The sequence below is a fragment of the Botryllus schlosseri genome, chromosome 7 (assembly GCF_051294905.1).
Source record: "Botryllus schlosseri isolate E-star chromosome 7, Bs_hap1, whole genome shotgun sequence".
NCBI classification, from domain to species: domain Eukaryota; kingdom Metazoa; phylum Chordata; class Ascidiacea; order Stolidobranchia; family Styelidae; genus Botryllus; species Botryllus schlosseri.
This window is the reverse complement of record NC_137242.1, coordinates 22,127,666-22,147,110: the sequence shown is the minus strand read 5'-3', so window position 1 is coordinate 22,147,110 and position 19,445 is coordinate 22,127,666. Positions and strand designations below refer to the sequence as shown.

The window sequence follows — 19,445 nt, the reverse complement described above, 5'->3', positions numbered from 1 at the left end:
AATCACAGCAGATATCAACATGAGCTTATTGTCAGGAACTCAGATTCATGAAATCATGATGCCCGCATGTGCGAAATTATATACAATGATAAGTTGTATTAGGTGGTTTGTGTAAATGACAGTCCTGTGATTACTGTAGTTTGACGAAGTGCTATTTTAGTAATATGTATATATAGGCCTATCACTAGAGAGGCTGAGGTTGGAACTAGTAAAGGCTACAATAATTGCCATTAGTCTAAATCATTCTATTCGCCTCTGCGCCAAGATTTCAGATTTATTCTAATACATTTACTAACCAGGGGAACACTTACGCTAATCCGCAAGCCTCCGCTGAAGCTCACATTTTCACCGTCATGAAAACAAAGATCCCACACAATAAACATGTAATACGTTACTGTAGCTTACAAGTTTACAAAACTAACTCTGCAGCGACGGAGTATTGATGAACAAAACCAATAAAAAATAATTTAACACAACGCGAAATCATTTTAATGAATATTTATTGCAAATCGGAATGAGTTTCGTTGTTCCCTTCCAGATATCAGTTCAGATAAGCGAGGCTAAACCCAGGAAAGAATGATTCATCGTATATTGCTTTGTCGAAACTCAGCAGCGTGATACTGATTACTGAATTATAAATGAGCCTTATAAATATTGGATATAGAATTGCGATTTCAGAAGGACGGGATTCAAGTTCGAACCCCAACCTAATCTGCGTACGCCGCTGCACACAACCTACCGCCAACACTGTCACAATTAGACTACTGGATGTACTGATGGGGCCAAGACGGGCGTATTATCACATATCATATGTATGAGTGGAGAGTGTGTCTCGACCTCCAGCAGACCCATGAGACAGGCTCCCGAAACCTTAGTGTTCCATGTTGGTTGTTTGTTGGTTTGGGGTAGTCATGGTGTTTGTCGACTACAATGGTGATTTATACCAGGCCGATTTTCTGCATCCCTCATTTCGCATCTGCCCACTTGTATCACGGCCCACTTCTAGACTTTTTTCAAGACACCGTTTACGCGGATGAGATGGCGAGGAGGAGGCTAGATTAGGGTTACCATATTTTCGTGAAGCAAATTCCGGACACTCTTTGGTGCCCACTAGCGGATTCAAAATAAGATGTTACACATGGTCTATCAATATAACGTCACACTATAGATAACTAACCCACGGAGGTTAGTTATCTATAGTCAATAGTCACACAAGCAAAGCATTGGCCATCTACTGTATGCGAATGGAGTGGAACATAGGTCATGAATTGGGCCATCTGTAATGTGAGCTTTGGTGATTGCTACTTGCTCAGGGTCTGCAATAAATTTCGCCACAGGCAGGATGAAATCGTCCGGCGTGTTGGGATGATATTTGACAGCCCTGTTATACTGTTAGATCGGCGCGGTTATCCAGTTGTTTGTTTTAATCAGGTCCGAAACAACAATTTTTCTTTCCCCTTCCGCCTCGAAAAGCACTGATTTTCGGCCCACCACAATCAGATTTTATTTCAGTAAATGATGGTTATTATATTTATTTTGATTGCATTTTTGGCGAGGGTGATGCCTGGTGCCTATACTAATATCAATAAACGTCGCATTAACTGGCGCGCGGTGCGAAGAAGAATTTTGAATAGCATAAATATGCTTGCAAATAATACTGTTTATGTTGATTTACGAAAAACTTTTGAGCCTACTTCAAGCCTTCAAAATTCCGGACATTTAGGCATATTTTAGAAATTCCTCCCGGACGCAGATTTTTCAGTGAAATTCCGGACATGTCCGGGAAATTCCGGACGTATGGCAACCCTAGCCTAGATAAACCTCCAACACTTAGGTAGGAATTCTTGAGTCGACCTTCGTCGGACTAAAACCAGCAACCCGTTACTGTTCCATGGTGCACCGGTTAATAACCACTGTTCTAAGGGCATTGTGATTGTATGTCACCTCGAAAACATGAGTCCCCTACCTCAACCTGTTGCGCCTTCGTGTATAGCAGCATTGATTGGACATATATAATTGGTGCAAGTAGAGATGTTGCATATTGCAATTATGGGCGGGGAACGTGCTGTGGCATGTGACCCACGTCGTTATTCCGTAAAAGTATTCGGTATAGCGTAATATTATGTTTGTATAAATTTGCCCACGAAATAAACGCAACTTGTTGGTATTTATAATTGATTTCTAAGAATAAAAGTGGCTGACTTGATTTCCTGTTCGTGCAACAAAGCGTCATTCACCACGTGCACAATGTCTGTCTCAAAGGGATTGCAAAAGTAGTAACACAATATTCGATTGCCAGATCGTTCCCCATATGCTTTAGTTCAAAATATATGTTTTGTTATTGCCATCTGGAGAAATTTAGAATCTGATCTGTTAGCCTGATATGGGGTCGGTGGTAGCCTACCACCATGTCCCCGACAGGATCATGAGATTGTACTGAATCCGGAAAGAGAAAATATCAAACAGAAAGATCTATAGCCGAGGCGAGGAAAGGAGGTCATCGAGAAGGGATGGAAAAACTAATATGTGCTATAAACCTATGCTCCATGCTGCAATCAATGTTCTGGTTCGGTCTCAATAACCTAGTGTAGTATATACAATGTACGTACGCGGTCCCATTCCATATCTGTTCCGCTACAGAATCATAAAGGAGAATGTTAAAATGAAAATTGAAAAGACAACGTGTTCAGTGCAAACATGCTATGATTCACCCCATTTAATGATTATTTACATATAATGCTCTTCCCGCTCGACATATCGTCAGTCATGTGCGTGACGTTTTTATACGAAATTTGAAAATGAAAAATAATGTTTACCGCCGAAACTTTTGATGCTATTAATGTGGTCATCAGCACCCAAAAGTTTCCGATCCTGTCCTTATACAGTACAGGCAGACTACTCATCTAAGTATACGCGTAAACGATACAGACAAAAAGTCATCACTGTTCCGTGGTCGGAGAGGTTGTCGTCTGTGATGTATGAACTATGAAGTAACAGATGTAAGACACGAATGCCTAGGCGCTAGAACAAGGGCTCCCAGCCTATGTTTCGCAACCGCACTTAGGTCGTTTGCCTGCTCTCTGGGGTCGCGGAGACGATAATTAAATAGCAATAACAGTTACAACAATAACAATTAACAGATCAGTCGAAGCGTCATTTTAAAGCGCCACAAACTTCATGTGACCGGTAGTGCTAGCAGTTAACAGCACAAACTCGCTCAACGTGTCCGAATAACTTGAAGACGGCAGAATTTCATGTGACTGTACTTCACTACTTCGACAGGATCTAGATAGAAATCGTTCCAAAAGACCTATACACATTACTATCGTCTTGATTGACGGATGTTGACGAGTTCATAATTGCATAAATGTTTTTACTGCGCACATAGTTGCCAGCTTCCTTCCACATAGGCCGTGTGTAGGTTTATGCGAAGGTGCTGACCAGTTTTTAGTAATCAGCACGCCAGGTGGGGTCGCGGAACATTTTCAAAACGAAATTTGTGGTAGCGACCATAAAAAAGTTAGGAACCTCTGCGTTATAATGTCATCCGAGTTACAGAATATGTCTTACCGGAATAGAATGGACTGACGTGAAAAACTGCGTGGCGGTCATGATAATTTCGTCGATATATACGCCCAATCACATCACGATAATCTACACGAGTTGTTCTCATTTACGAATTCTTTCCTGAATTAGATATACTCATGTTGTTCGTGTGAACAGTCACTATTTTTGTCGGCTTGCCATGACTCTAAATGTAAATGTACACATTGTGTATTATGCGACTGCTCGTTTTCTTGAAAAGGGGCTTTGAATTTCTAAGTATCACATAATCATTGTATTAATATAAAGCATGGCTTGAATCGTCTGGTTTCTCATGCGCTATCAAGTTCCTCTGCCGCATTCAGCAAGGGCTCTCGATTCGCAGTATCTCTGTGTGTCAAACGATACCATATCGTGAAAGAGTCAAAGTTGTATAAGCGTTGTTTGCGTTTTGCGTTGGTATATATTTTCAGTTGCAGTTAAAACAATGTTTTAAACAAATGCCATTCAAAACAAAGTTTCAATTTTCACTTCTTTGGAAGACTAGTCAACGTGGACGATATAGAATGATTATAACCCACGACATCGTCGTTGGTTCAGCAGTTTTAGCACTCAGGTTATACATTTCTTGAATCTCGTGATCGTGTCAGGAGTATTACCTTGCATAACGTTGTTCAACAACTAAGTCGCAGCTCGTTTGAGTGATATAAATACTCCTCATTTATGTGGTATGTTGAAAAGTATCGCAGTAACCGTTTGAGTGACAGAAATAAACATATTTCGAGTGACCCTTTGGCAAGATCTATTCGAAAACTCGAGTCCAATCCCTAATCGAATCTAACCGCCATGCGCAACCCCTTTATGCGAACCGTAACGTAGGCAAGCCCGCAATCCTAACCTAACTTTAATTATCCTTCAAATTAAACTTACCATACCTGGTTTTGATTCATTTCGTTTAAATGATTATCGCTAGCATTTCCTCCAAACGAAATCAACACTACCTGAAGTTGGATATTTCTTACTCAAATGTGTACACTTGCATACCACTAACCTGCATATGTCTATTCTATCCTTCACAGCAAAATATTCCATAACAATTTCGTGTCTCAAAGAGCGATTCGATATGAATACTACCGCTAAAGAATATGATCCCGGGATCGCAGGAAGTCCAAATGAAAAGACGTGTCTGACTGAGGATCCGAGAAGCTATTATTTTGCCATATTTCTGTCGTTTTCAGCATTTCTGGTAAGCTGCATTTATATGGAGATAGTGTTTGAATACAATAGAAACACTCTCAGCTTGATTGGTAGGTTGTGGGTTCAATCCCTGGCGTAGCCAGACTAAAGACTTGAAGGTAAAACTGGCATACGCGGCCTTCCGGTTAGGGGCATTCGCGGGCGTGAAGGGGCGCTGGCCATGAAATGAGCGATTGGGGGCGCTGGCTATAAAATTCACCGGTACAGGGGCGCCGAGAGCAAATGGGGTCCGTGTAGGTTTAGAAGGCAACTGCTGCGTAGTGGTGAAACGATTGATTAATAAAGCACCTAAATACGCAGTAAAATGCAAAATCAATTCAGTCAAGTGTCAAGTCAATTTAGGGCCGCCCGTGTATTTAAATCAGCTGTTCGGAAAAAGTTCATTGTTACTAGACAATGTTGATCCTGCTCATCAATGGACTAATTTAGCAGTCGGCAGAATCCCTAGAAAGCGTGGTTCATTCATTGTGTGCTGTTAGAGCTACGAAGCATTTGAGAAGTTATTGCTCATTGCAAGCAGGGCTGTGGAGTCGTTAAATTTTACCACCGACTCCGGCTCCGACTCCGACTCCACACATATTCAATATACCGACTCCGTCTCCTGAGTCTTTAAACGTACCGACTCCGACTCCTGGGTCTGTAAACGTACCGACTCCGACTCCCGACTCCGACTCCAGCATTATTACCAATTTACTTCGAAAATTATATGCAACATTGTCGGTTGAATAACTATAATACAACCATTAAACATATGATTAACGGTGGCATGCTAAATTGTTTCATTGTGGCACACCTCGAATTATCCACTATGCAATTACCATGAAAGAAAGAATTCCTAAATATCCTTCCTTTTTCAAGTTTTTGTAACATGGACTCTCTAATATCCTGAAATATATGAATCATTCAATTATGGCAGATATCCAATCCTGTATAATAAAAATGTAGATAAAAAATCAAAGTGTAGCTCTTGTGTATGAGTCAGCAACTAATAAAGAGATTGAACTTACTAATTTTGTAATTGCACACTATCCTGATTACAAGCACACACACTCTTACTACTAATAGACATTGGTCATAAATGGAATTTGGTTAAGTAGTCAAATACCATATCCTATGTCTAGTCTACATGTACTTAATCAAATATTCATGGATTGGGACTTGCAGTCTTTCTTAATCATTCGTTCGACCCAAACAGCTAAGCTACACTACAAATATTTTTAATTTTGTCAAGTGGGAAGCATCGTTTTGTCCATATTTACATAATTTTTACAATTTTACAAACCCAGCCGATGCATTTGCTCTGTCACAGTATCATGGTATAATTCCAAAAATTGCATCAATTTTGACTGCATCGAGAAAACGCATATTGCATAATATCTAATTTTATCTATATCAGGGGTGGGCAACTTTTTCGGCCAAAGGGACCCATGAGATTTACGAACCATTGCGCGGGCAACTAGAATGTTGATAACCTGTTTTTAGTCGTCCTATGGGAGCGAACCGAATTAGGTAACATTGCAAACGAGACTTGTATTAATACGCTCTAAAATTGATAACAATATGTCATGCAATTGTGCAGTGCGCAATCAGGCCCTGGTCGCACGAAGCGCGAAATTTTTGCAAGACAATTACTGAATTATATCAATAAATATGTTGCTAACATACATTGGGGGTCGCATCTGTATAGCACTGCGCTCATTTGACAAGGACAGAATTATTCGACGTTTAGACTTAGCAAAATCGACGGTATCAGTGAACATGCCTCTATCATTTTGTGCAAATGTTTTGTCGACCTCGCTGCGAGTGCACAAGCGAAGCCGCATGTTGGACGACACGTTATCTCCTAATTGCGAATATAGTTAGACTCAATTCTGTGATTAATATGTATTTATAATTTTCAGATGGGGGCTCAAATACTGAATGCAAAAATTCTTGTAACAATGAATCATGCGAAGTACCGAGAAAAATTTCAATTCAAATAAATCTGCTATGAAATATTCTACTTTATGGTCGTATACGAAGATCTGGGATAAATGTGGCTGGCCCCTGGATATACGTCAATGCGTCAAAACTGTTCTTTTAGTCATCATCAAATTTCGCGGTCATGCTAATCAAATTTTGGTTGGCCTTGCAATTGTACCTGATGTCATAATAATAATAATCACACCATTTTGTAAAGTTTCCGAGCATGAAATGATCGATTAACTGATTACATTGTAGTGTAGAACAATTTTAAGTTCAATATCTCCAATCAATCGTTCTGGATACACAATTAAATTAAATAGAAATACTTTCACTGGGGTCGGGTTGACTTTTTCCTTCCCAGTACTGGAGTCGGGTTGACCATCGCAGCTCATAGTTGATGGAACGTATTTTCATTGCGGTGACAAAGTTTCTGACTCACAGCAGAAACCGACTAGACGGTAGGCCTACTGGACGTGGAGACTGGAAATTTTAGAATGAGATTGTTCTTATCAAAACGTAAACCCAATCTGACGAGGATGGTGGTAATAATACACTAGCTTCAACCGTCACATTATTAGCTGTAATAAATTCAGAACAACTTTCCTTTTGTGACTTATTGGTGTGGTGAGGGGGGTCGGGGGCGCTGGCACTTTATACATTGTCCATGGGGCGGTAGCTCAAAAAAGTTTGGGAAACACTGCGCTAGACGTTCATGATTTCGAAACAGCATGGAGGAGGAAAATGCTGGTGCTAACTCGATAAACTTACATAAAGGTTCTATCGCATTCCGTCATCAAAGCACTGCAATTGTGCTGACGCGAATGACAAAGACTGTTATGTCTCTCTTTTGTAAAGCTATCTAAAAAGACCCAGGGCAGAAATATAGCACCAGACAATAACTTGATTTGTCAGCTTATCACTTACTCCGGAATATGTTTTTTACGGGTATTTTGACCGGACTTATTGTTGAGTGAACCACATCACTTTTGACGTGCTATAACGCAGAGTGAAGTTGCATGGTAGCATACAGTTGGTGGCAAATTACATTAGTTCAGGTGTCCCGCGCTCGCTGACCGAAATAAATTCATAAATTAACAAGGTCAACACGCAGCTCGTAACTAATTACTTCACATAATATTAGTTTGGGTTGTCGTGTTAGATTTGGTGTTAATATCGCCCTTTCGTCTCATATTTCCTATGCTCAGTATTGCTGCGCGAGCTACCGAAAGGTCCACGCTAACTATAGTGAAAAGACCTCGCAATAGCTGTAGGAACAACCCCTGCATCAGCAGCAGTAGCAATGTGAGAATGGCTCAAAAGCCTCTGGTCACTGACATCCAATTAAGAAAGTGTACTAGGATGTGGAATTCCCAGGACCTTACAACTTCGTTTTAAGAACGGACGTTTAGGCGCTTCTTGCCCATAGTAGTCAGGCGGACTCGTATTTAAGCTACCCATAATTCTAACCTCCCAATATTTCTTACAATATCATCGATTGCAGATTGTATGGAACAGTCTGCTAGTTCTGACAATTGTCTGTAACTGGGCAACGTTGCGTCAAAACAGAATATACGTCTACCTGCTGAGCTGCCTCCTCTCGGTCATTAGCTTCAGCATCATTGCATTTTATGAAATACTACACACTCGTTATCATTTTGATGATGGGTTCATTGCGGGCGGAGTTTTGCAAAAGTAAGATTTATTTGTTTCGTTTTTCGGTAATTATCACGGCTATAGCAGGCATGAATCAGGAATCATGGTATACGCCATAATATTTGGTAATAAAGTGAGTGTCTTCTGCATTGGATCTACGAGCCAAAACTGTATACTAAAATGCTAATACAGTTCACAGTTTAATATTTAGGTAAGCAGTAGAGGACTATATAATATACAGTTTGTTCTGCATATGCTTTCGAAGGTATGAATTCATCATATACGACACCCAGGAACTGAAATAGGATGTATATCATGGTGATAATATTAGTTACCGTGTTATTTAGATTTTCGAAAACTGTTTGCTGTAATGTGAATGATTCATGATTAATTGATTGTGCTGGACAGCAACCTTTAGTGTTGCCCCTTTTCGTTACTGCGCACGTGCTATCTTAACACCGTGTTTATTCCTTGTTTTCTGCTGCTGTGTGAGTAACTCGCGTTCCTGCCTTGACAATAAACCAGCTAATACTTCGTAGTTGTGGCGTATCTGCTGTTCAACACTGCTCTCATTCTCTAAATGTATTTATGAGTCACTCACACTCTAGGAATTCCTCTATTCATTTGTCTCCAAGTTACGAGGCACACAACACAAGGCTATATATTGAAGGTCTTTAAGTAGGGGTCGCGAAGGGTATAATTTGGGTCGCAAAGACACTAGAGCTATCTTTTAATATGTGTAGAGTATTTGTTGAATTTATTGCAAAAAAAGTCTCTCGCCTCTCGCGATATCCTGTAATGCGTGGTTAATTTGTATACACCCCAGGGCACTGCGTTGGGTACTATAACCAACAAGCGAGATACTTAGAAAAGTTACCACAATACGGCTTGATAATGAAAATCGGCCGACCTTTGTATCGCAAAAATTAGTTTGAATTCCTGATAAGATTTGTCCGACATTCATTCTTCTGGTATTTCCGGGCCGACCCTTTCCGCACCGGGACGCATGAAAGCATGAAGTTTTGGTCAACGACTGGGCAAAAATACGATGTCAAAATATCGGCGGCCATAAAACCTTGGACAAACATGACAGTCGCTGGTTGACCAAACCTTCGATATTGATAAGTCCGGTCGTCGAAATGGCCGGCACCGAATAGTCCCATCCTTGTAATCTGGGCAGACAGTAGCACAAACGCAACACAAATGCGACCCACGGAGGAAAATAATGAAAGCGCATTTGGGATCCCTTGTGCCAGACATGTTGTGTTTCACAGAGCTGCGCCTCGTACAACTGTTTTCTGCGCATTTTCCATGCCACACATGCCCGTAACAATCGCGAGGTGGCACTAAAACACAGATTTGTTTCGGGGTCTTATTATTATTATTATTATTATTGGTACAACACAGTGGCGCTTATCGCTTTTTTCAAGTTATGTGCTGCCAAGACAAGAATTGTGATAATGTTCATAGTGTCCTTGCTTTTTCGTAATCTTGGGGACTGCTTTATCCTCTTCTCCCAGTCAATCTTCAGTCTCTCTCACTAACATGCGCCCCAATCGTGGTCTCATCTGCCGACTTGTAGCACGGCTCACTTTCAGTCTGGACGTTTCAATGCACTACCGTATAGTAGTGACGTCGGCGATGAGCAGCCCAGGGAAACCATGGGTATAAAAAGATTAAGAACCCATGCTGTACATGAATGTCGAATTGAATTTCGGCATAGACCCGACCCGAGACCGACGAAAAGAAAGCACCCACAGTGAATGGAAAGAACCAGTAGAAAGGGCCGCGGCTTCAAAGAGATCAACATCGAAAAAAGAACTGTGACATCGGGCACTCTAGGCCGAGGTGGATGTTAGAGTAAAGGATCGCTACTGATGCGTGTCGTTCAACATCCTCCTATCTGTTCATGACATCGCATTATGTCTTATCGCATTGTACATTGTGTGTGACTTGTTCAGATCAAAAATATAACCCAACCATGTTATATGTTATGTTATGTTAGACAATAGCTACTGTCCACAAACGGCAGACCTATCCGGCACATAGCTCTAGAAACGCAGTCCTCAGATTGTTTTTCGAGTGAAATCTCTTCCTTTTTCAGTTACAACCGGAGTGACTTTCGTCATAATTGGGCGATGCGATCATGGAGTTTCCGTAAGGGTCTCACGGCTTCCTTTCAGTTGGTCATCGAGCTTAATGTTGTGGTGCTCATATACGCCGCAAAGAGGTCGTTATTCGTAGTGGCCGCTGTGATTAAAGATGACTCAGTTTCCGGACAAAGCAGAGTCAGCGTGTTGTATAATCGCATTATGCGTAAATGGGTAAGTTATATACCTAGGGTTGCAATTAAAACAAACGGTGTTTTAAAACACTTTGTTTAAAACATGTTTCAAACAGTGGTTTAAACAAAGGCCCTTAAAAAATTGTATTTTTTTAAAGTTGTAAAATTATACCATAATTGTCTAAATATTTTCCCAAAAACATGTTGTATGAGCATACGGACAATTACTACCCGATATAGCCGATCGATATGGGATGGTTGGAACCCTCAAAATAGCCGGTTCAACATTAATAGTACAGATATTTCATCAAATGAGCTGTAATTACCCTATATTTTCAACTGTCAATGCTAATCCAGTTTCACGTCACAATTGAATATTCGTGACGTCATGGCTTAGAAAAAACAAAAAACATGTTTTAAATTAGGGCGTTGTTTTAAATAGGTTTGTTATAAATTGATTTTTGTTTTAAATGCAACCCAATATATACCAGGGATGACTAGACCTGTTTTATGTTCGAGCAGCTTATCGCAAAATATAGTTTTAAAAGAGTCGCAATACACAAAATCCAAAATATGAATTTAGTTACTCACGATTTATGTAGGCTGTCACGGAATGCATATTTTTGTGTGGTGATAGGCTTACTCTCAGCAAACTTTGTCAACTAGATAATTCTAGTTGTCCAATTAGACTAATTCGACGGAAATGTCGGTTAACCAATTCTAATTTAACTTGTGAAATGTTTCTTCGCTATAATTCTAATCAAATTCCTGGGATTCCTGTAAAAGTAAAGACTGTATACTGCGAAACTAACCAAGCTTGCTGTACAGACATTTGCTATTCTCATGTTCATAACAATGAGCTATGATTTGACATTAACGGAGCTTGATCCTATGTTCAAGGTTTTGCGAATTCGGTAATTCTAATTCTAATCTAATTAAAAAAAAACATGTTGCTATAATTCTATTTTTCCTAATTTATAAATTACTGTGCAGCTGTAATTCTAATTCTAATGGTTGTCCAAGTCTAACTGTTAGTGTCCATCTTGGAGCAAGGTGATTTAAATAATGTTGTTATGTCAGAGGGTTGTTGTTGTTTATGGTATTCATGGTGTTTGTCGACTACTATGGTCATTTGCACCAGGCCGATATTCTTCAATTTTATTCCGTAGCTGCCGACTTTTAGCATGGCCCACTTCTACGCTTTTATAAGGCATCGCTTACACGGATGATATGGCGAGGAGGAGCCTAGATAAACCTCCAACACTTCCGAAGTCGACCTCGGTCGGACTCGAACCCGCAACCCATTGGTGTTGCTGCTGTGGATTATACCGCCATACGACCTCCTTTGGGAGGATTGTTCCTCTTCTTTCAGGAAATTATATTGAAAATGTCCCCCGATGACGTCTAAATCTCCTCCTGTTGGCAATTCGTCATAATTTACAGCTTTTACAGCTGGGCTAATGGACAGGGTGTGCTTGAGTGTAATTCAGTAGTTTATAATGTAGTTTCAATTTTATAGACGTCCATGCGAGACCGCCGAAAATGACTTTTTCACTGGGTCACCTTTTACAGGTTATTGTTTTTTAAAGTTGCCAACAGTGAGTTTTGCTGCAATGACTTGGGTTAAGTTTGCAGACCTAGGGGTTTGGGGTGTGGTATTTGACTTGTTTGGGGGGATAGGTTTTCGCTATGCTGTTTGACTTTTTGGGGATACCTATTTCAGCATTGCGTTATTTTCTTGCTGTGTACCGGAAAAAATGTAAGTTCCTGCAAATCCGAAACTGTTAGGTTATACAACGGAACCTTTTGAGTATCCCATACCCTGATTATTGAAAAAAAAATTATAAATGCATCATTTTATTGCAACTTTTGTTAAAACTAAGTGCAACTTTCTCGCGATTTTTGTGCAACAAAAATATGCCCTAGTGACCACCTAAAAACAAGAATTGCGACACTGTGTCCGAATTAATACTTTATAACTGCAATTTCTACTTTTGCTCGATTCCCGAGCATTTTTACCGAATAAAGTGGTTATCTTGGTCATCCGGTGTCCGAATTAACCCGAGTCGACTGTATAGTGAATATGGAATCACTGGAATAGAACTACAAAAGAATAGAAACAATTTCATAAAATTCGAAGCACCTAGAAAGTTCTGAAGTAAATTTTGCGCGTTTGAACTGAATATGATGAGGAAATACTTCAATTTGTGTACTCTAATCTCCGCTACAAATGATGCACAGATGCACAGTGAAAAGATATCATATCCCATATTCTATACCCATTGATGGGGTTTAGCTGTACAGGAATATTTGTGCATGCGCAATTGCGCACTTGCACAAGGCTGCGTAAATATATTCAGAAAACGAATATTTCGAACAGAGGTGCCTCAATTTGTTCGCAACCTCTCCGTCTATCCGTGACTCGTCTTCTTATTACGTGAGCTCAATGTGACGTACCCCGAACAAAGGCCGTCACAATACATTAGTCAATGTTTTCTTCTGGAGAAGAAGGAACGTTTTACCTCCCCGCGCTGGGCCACAGAGCAGGGTGGTAGTGATTGATTTTCGTGGATGAATTCAGTAACATAACACTAATATAAAAATGCCAACCTTTTTTTCAGACAGCGAAGCTTTCAAAAGATTGCGAGGCAGCTCTGATAATAACAGTGACATGGCTTGTTCCCATTGGTATTGCTATTCCAACAGCATTCGAGTGGAACTGTATCGACCATTGCAAATGCCTTCCCAGCTACAGGGAGATCTTAGAATGTGAATCAGGTTTGTGATGAATATTTCAAATATCTGATCCCTAACTGCCGCTAAATTGTGTTTGAAATGGCCCTATTTAATTCCGAATTGCTCCATGACGCTGTGTGCTGTTGTTCTTTTTCTTCAAGTTTTTATATCGCAGTTATTTTTATTAGTTATCTACATCTACTGTGATCATTGCTCCCGGCCTGGGTGACTCGGCTTTGAAGAAGACGCCATATCGAGCCTTCCGTCTACTTTGCATGGTCGCATTTCTCCGTATTGCATTTTCGTTGTGTGTGATTTGACTTGCAATGTGGATTCTCTCTCTCTCTCCCTGCATCATCCTTTGAATTGACTCAATAGCAACACCCCTGCGATGCATGTATGGTAGAGAATCAAAGATCACTATCACCGTCTCCCTGGACCCTGAACATGTGAACAGTGGTCCTCAACCTGGAGAGGGGGGGGGGGGCGTGAAAGCATCTGAAAAGGGGCGCGAAGTAGCGTTCAACTTAAAAATAAATTCGCGCTCTGCGTTATTTACCCCCAATTCACGTGTGTTTCTTTATACATAGACAGATTTTCATATTTTTTAATTATCTCATCAACAGTCTTAACCGTCCATGCCATCAAACAATCTGTTGGGTTTGCTAGCATCCCCGTTAAATTTTGTGATATGACGATAAGGGGGACGCGAATGTTTCACTATCATAAAGGGCGGGGGGCGTGTCCAAAAAAGGTTGAGAACCACTGGTCTAGAGAGTTGAGATCCAGGAAAACATGCTATTATATTCAAGCTTCAATTAACTGTCGTGAATTAATTAGCCTTACCGGACACTGTATTGTAATTTTATTTAATATGATATGATTAGGGTTGCGTTTAAAACAAACGATGTTTTGCAACACTTTGTTTAAAGCATGTTTTAAACAGTGTTTTAAACAGAGGCCTTCTTAAAAACACAAAATTGTGTTTTTTAAGTTGTAAAATTATGGCATAATCGCATGCCTGCATCGAGAGTGATGCCTTTTCGATGACTTTCCATTTTGAATAGGGCCTGTGATAGCGTTTGGATATAGAAATCACTAATGCATGAGACATAGTTGTAAACCGATTGGTTGAAAATTTGTCAACTGCATTGAAATAGCCAATTAGAACGATGGTGATATTATTCACACGTAAAATAATTTACCCCTGAAATTGGTGACCACAAAGAGAAAATAAACTAACAAGCAGCCAAAGCACCGGTTTTCGAATTTCATAAGGGCTAGTCATTACCTGGAAGTAACATTTGCCAAGGCAATGTAGACTTCAAGAAATCAGAACGACGCTTCTGGCTGCATTGTTCACAATGCGGTGTGATAAGAGGAAATCACATTAGTTTATTTTCTGTTATCCCATTTGCTCCCCGCATATGAATTACGCCTCATAGACATCATTTCCTAGTTTCGGTGGAGACACATCTGATTAGGATTGCAAATAATTGTCACCAAAATGAAGTATGTTTGGAAATAAGTTGTATATAGCTGATACATTTCAACTCAATTTCGTCAGCATTTCTTTGCATTTTACTAGATTTTTTTGCGAACTGCAAGGAATATTTTCACATGAGCCATGCGGCATTAGTTTGTCCACCTATGGAATAATCAAACCTGCAAACGCATAAGTGTTTCCATAGCTTCCTCGCCTTGTTTATTCAGACGATCCAGCCGTTGTTTGTTCACGTGTCTGGTTGCCAATGAGGAGGAGTTTCTTCGTTGTGTTGGGATCAATCTATGTTGTAACTGTGATATATATGCTTATTACACTGATGTTTGTGATAAGACAATATCAAGGGACGGCATCTCTTAGAAATTCAGCAGGTGAATATAAATAAACGATGCACACGAGCTACGCAGAATCTCAACATCGTACTTTTGTTCCTTGCAGAGCCGCGTGATCCTGTTGAAGCAAAGGTGCGTTCACGTTCGGGTTCTCCATCTGAACATGGCATGTCATCGAGACTTGGATCAGAGGTAATGTAGTTAGTATATTAGTAAGTCTAGTGCTTTTTGTGGGGAATATCGCGTCTATAACGCAGGTGCGTTTCCTAATACAACATGCGTTACAAGAGTAACCGGTTACCGAAGCCAAGGATAAGGTCTCGGACAACATAATTTTCAACCGTGACTAGCGTCCACATTCCACAGTTAACTCACGAAGTCTTACATTTAGGCGGTACGAAACGAAAAATCCTCCCCATATAGTCTTACCTTGTAGCCTATGGGTTCAATTCCTGCCGTAGTGACAGTTAGGGCAACGAGTCAGAATCTGCCTACAGTCACAGTAACGTCGGATATTTTCAGACTGATGGTGGTTCAGGAAGCTGTTGGACGCATGTGTCATTTCACGCCACAGTAAAGCTTCTGATCGCACTCACTGTAAGTGTAATCTTGTCAGTGACTCCATGTATATCGGTATGTTTCGCGGACGTGGTTGCGCCAGAAGGTTAGTATACTTTATTTTTGGAACTATCCCTTCAATTATAGTTCTACAATTTGAGTCTGACTTATACGACATAGTTTTACATACCCGTGACGGACCGAAGTCAGAAATGAAACCAATAAATGGCATAGCTAACTGCAACCATTTCATGGAAGATTATATACCCCAAACAAGACTATACAATACACAAACTACAGCAAGAGTACAATACTATATGCAGAATAGGATATCTTGAAACACAGACCGTTATTAACAAAAATTTTGTAATTCTTACAGGACCAATACGGGACATAAACCCCACTCTCATCGTTTTGTTTTCACATGTCTTAATCATGCCCATAATATTGATCAAGTACATGGGCGGGCTGCAGCAGGCTTGCAAACGTATGTTCTTCAAGCTTCCGTGCTTAACAAGCGTTGCAATCAAAAACAACTCGACGGAAAAACGACGGTCGCAAGATACTTCCAGCGGAGGAATCCAACGAAAAGGCACAGACGATCAACTGAGCAATGTCGTTGATGGAATAACCGCACAGTCGCGATAGGCAATATTCTCGGGTATATATCCTGCAATCAGCGTCGAGTTTATAGTGCGACGTGTTTGTCACTCTTGGAGCACCATTAAAATTATGTTAAAGAATCAAATGCGAAACTTGACAAGCACGCGCAGAAAATGTCTTCTGGGTGTGACCATCAACATTATTCAGGGCAGGGACGTGCACAAAATGTGATGAAATAATGTCGCTTCTTCGATGTGTAAAATTGGAGTCAAACGCACCTCTCATGGCTGTATGCGAATTTTAGATACATACGCATAACGTCCAAGGATACGCAATACACATATATCCCCGATAGCATCCCGTTCAGTGCGTTGGTGTTTTAGAGCTAGGCTAGCTCCATGCTATGTTATGGAATCCGACGATTCAAACAAGGTGAAACGTCTGCACGCATCGTGAAAAAGTTTCGTTACCTACTACCACAACTACAGTATGTTTTGCGACATGAGATGCACGAACTGTATGGACTTTCCTCAAAATACACTCAGTGAATCTATTTTCATGTTACCCACGGCATCGCGAACGAAAAATGTAACTGCATCCCTCCCTATATTTGCTTGCTCAGTTCGAAAAGGTATCTCTCATCATTTGTGCATATGTGTAGCCTATGTTGTTCGTTTGTCGTGTTCATGATGTTTGTCGGCTATTATGGTCATTTACGCCAGGCCGATATTCCTTATTTTTTATTCCGTATCTGACGACTTGTAGCACGGCCCACTTTCAGGCTTTTTGTAAGACACCGCGAGGTGAAGCCTAAACAAACCCCCAACACTTGAGGTAGGAATTCTGGAGTGGAGCTCGGTCGGATTCGAACCCACAACCGATTGGTGTGATAGCTGTAGATTAACCACTACGCTATCTCGCCAGACGCATATATAGCCTATATACCGCGCCTTCTATGTTCGGTGATTTCCTTGTGTCATTTCCCTCGTGTTTGAAATTGAACACGGGCTATGCATGCGAGAAATAGATTTGCGTATTGCACATTACTGGTTGATTGTTACATTATATGGCGAAAGTGTGTACAGGGGCCAGGGAAACTAGTACAGCAATGGTGGGCAAACTACGGTCCGCGGGCCGCATGCGCTCCGCAACACCTTTTGTTCGGCTCGTGAAAACCACACGAAACGCTGTAAAATTATTGATAAAATGCGTGCTAAAATCAAATTACTGTGGAAGGAAAGGAAAGGACGTAGTTTATTTTTGTCCTTGATGTGGGTTAAACTTTTCCTACTATATTTCAACATGATAATGATAAGGTATATTCCTTCCGTAGTATTCTTTATTTTCATTTTATTGATGGCGCTATAGCCCGACCTCGGGGCCCATGTATTTTGTAAGGCTTCTATTGCTAAGCATCACAGAAAGTGAAACGTAAATGCCGTAATTCGGACCACGAGTGTGATATTAGATTCGTTACACGAGCAAGTTTATTATTGTCAGTGCTATACTTGGAAATCCCGATTCCCAAGTGTGTTAGTTAGATAGATTCGTTCTTTGTCTGTGTAGAAGTATTTGCATTCATAAAATATATATATTGTAGAAGCGTATTTAAAGGTAACGTGGGTATGATGCTGTGATCATTGTGTGTTCTGAGGTTAAACCAAAAGTACAACCAGCGAATCTATGGACAAATCGCTGCTCACAGACTTAATTTTATATCTAGTTTCTAAGAATCGGGGCACCCGACTTTCAACCTTATTATGAGTGGGAACGGCCAGCTTGTAAGTTCTCGTGTTCGTTATCATCAAATCAATGCTGGGTTAGTTTTAAATATACAAATACGTATATATTATTTGCATGTCCTCGGTGACCATATAATCAAATAATGATATAGAATATTGGATTAGTATCCCAATTTTATGTAATGCGGCCCGCGAATAAAGTCAAATATTTAATGCGGCGCCGAGCTCAATAGTTCGCCCACCCTGTACTACAGCAACAGCGTCAACTTATAGAAATTAAACATGCAGCTTCGTTCCGCTTCGCTGAGGCTGGAGTGGAGAATAGTTTTGCGTAAGCGACTGTAGGATTTCTGGCAATCCAAAAGCTATCATCCCGAGCGCAGAAATTACTGAATCTGGTCTTGATCGAAAGCTACTGTTGCAACGATTCCGAAAATATAAATCAAAATATGATCAGGCACTGATCTACCTAGAACCCGTCCTCCAAGTCTGAAATATCGGCATTGTTCGAACAATCGGAGAGTCGCAACGGGTCATTGTTATGGCCATTGTGTCGCGGTTACCTGATTGTTCTGAGCAATGCACATTTCAGATGTTGAGGGTGGTTTTTCGTCAAAGACTGAAGCGTGACCATATTTTTATTCATATTTTTGGAATCAGTGCACAATAGCTTTCTATTATGACCAGATTTAGTAATTTCTGCGATCTGGAAGATAACTTTGGGATTGCCAGAAATCCTACAGTCGCTTACGCAAAACAATTCTCCACTCCAGCCTCAGCGAAGCGGAACGAAGCTGCAAAATCGGTCGTTGCCGTTCCATGTTTAATTTCTATAGTCAAATACTATATCGCGTCGCAAAATGAGAGATTATTTTCGATACCAGCTATTTCATCATTTTGCATTCTATGCAAATTACTGTGTAGTCTCAGCACACATCATACATTGTATATATAACACCAATAATATATTCTGTCGTGGATACTCATCCACTGACGATATTAGACCAATGGTTCTTAACCGGGATTTAAAGGAACCCCAGGAGTCGCGGAGGTTTTGCGGAGGTCACGGCACACGCAACTCAAACATCACAAGTCACACTGATCTGCAGTAAATATTCAACATAATATTTTGCTTATGCGTGGAAATCATGTTTTAACAATATCGTTCTTTTAGCACTGTTGTTGATGCACAGTTTAATTTGTGCATCTGTATTGTATAGTAATGTATTATAGGCAGGGTTGCCATACCGTGCTTATTTCTAAGATTT

General features: G+C 40.4%; 1 protein-coding gene across 1 annotated transcript; it reads left to right on the top strand.

Moving 5' to 3' along the window:
- Positions 1-667: 667 nt before the first annotated feature.
- LOC145443240 (uncharacterized) lies at positions 668-17,481 on the top strand. The gene is made up of 8 exons (XM_080321230.1): positions 668-4,789; positions 8,267-8,457; positions 10,523-10,742; positions 13,324-13,480; positions 15,152-15,313; positions 15,381-15,466; positions 15,797-15,938; positions 16,212-17,481. Exons 1-8 carry the CDS (start codon positions 4,601-4,603, stop codon positions 16,478-16,480), a joined length of 1,416 nt encoding a protein of 471 aa, XP_080177356.1. The 5' UTR covers positions 668-4,600; the 3' UTR covers positions 16,481-17,481.
- Positions 17,482-19,445: the final 1,964 nt, after the last annotated feature.

Coding starts and splice junctions, on each gene's coding strand:
- LOC145443240 (XM_080321230.1), top strand. CDS start 4,601: ATGTCTATTCTATCCTTCACAGCAAAATATTCCATAACAATTTCGTGT. Junction 4,790..8,266: donor TGTCGTTTTCAGCATTTCTG/GTAAGCTGCATT, acceptor CATCGATTGCAG/ATTGTATGGAACAGTCTGCT. Junction 15,314..15,380: donor ATCTCTTAGAAATTCAGCAG/GTGAATATAAAT, acceptor TGTTCCTTGCAG/AGCCGCGTGATCCTGTTGAA.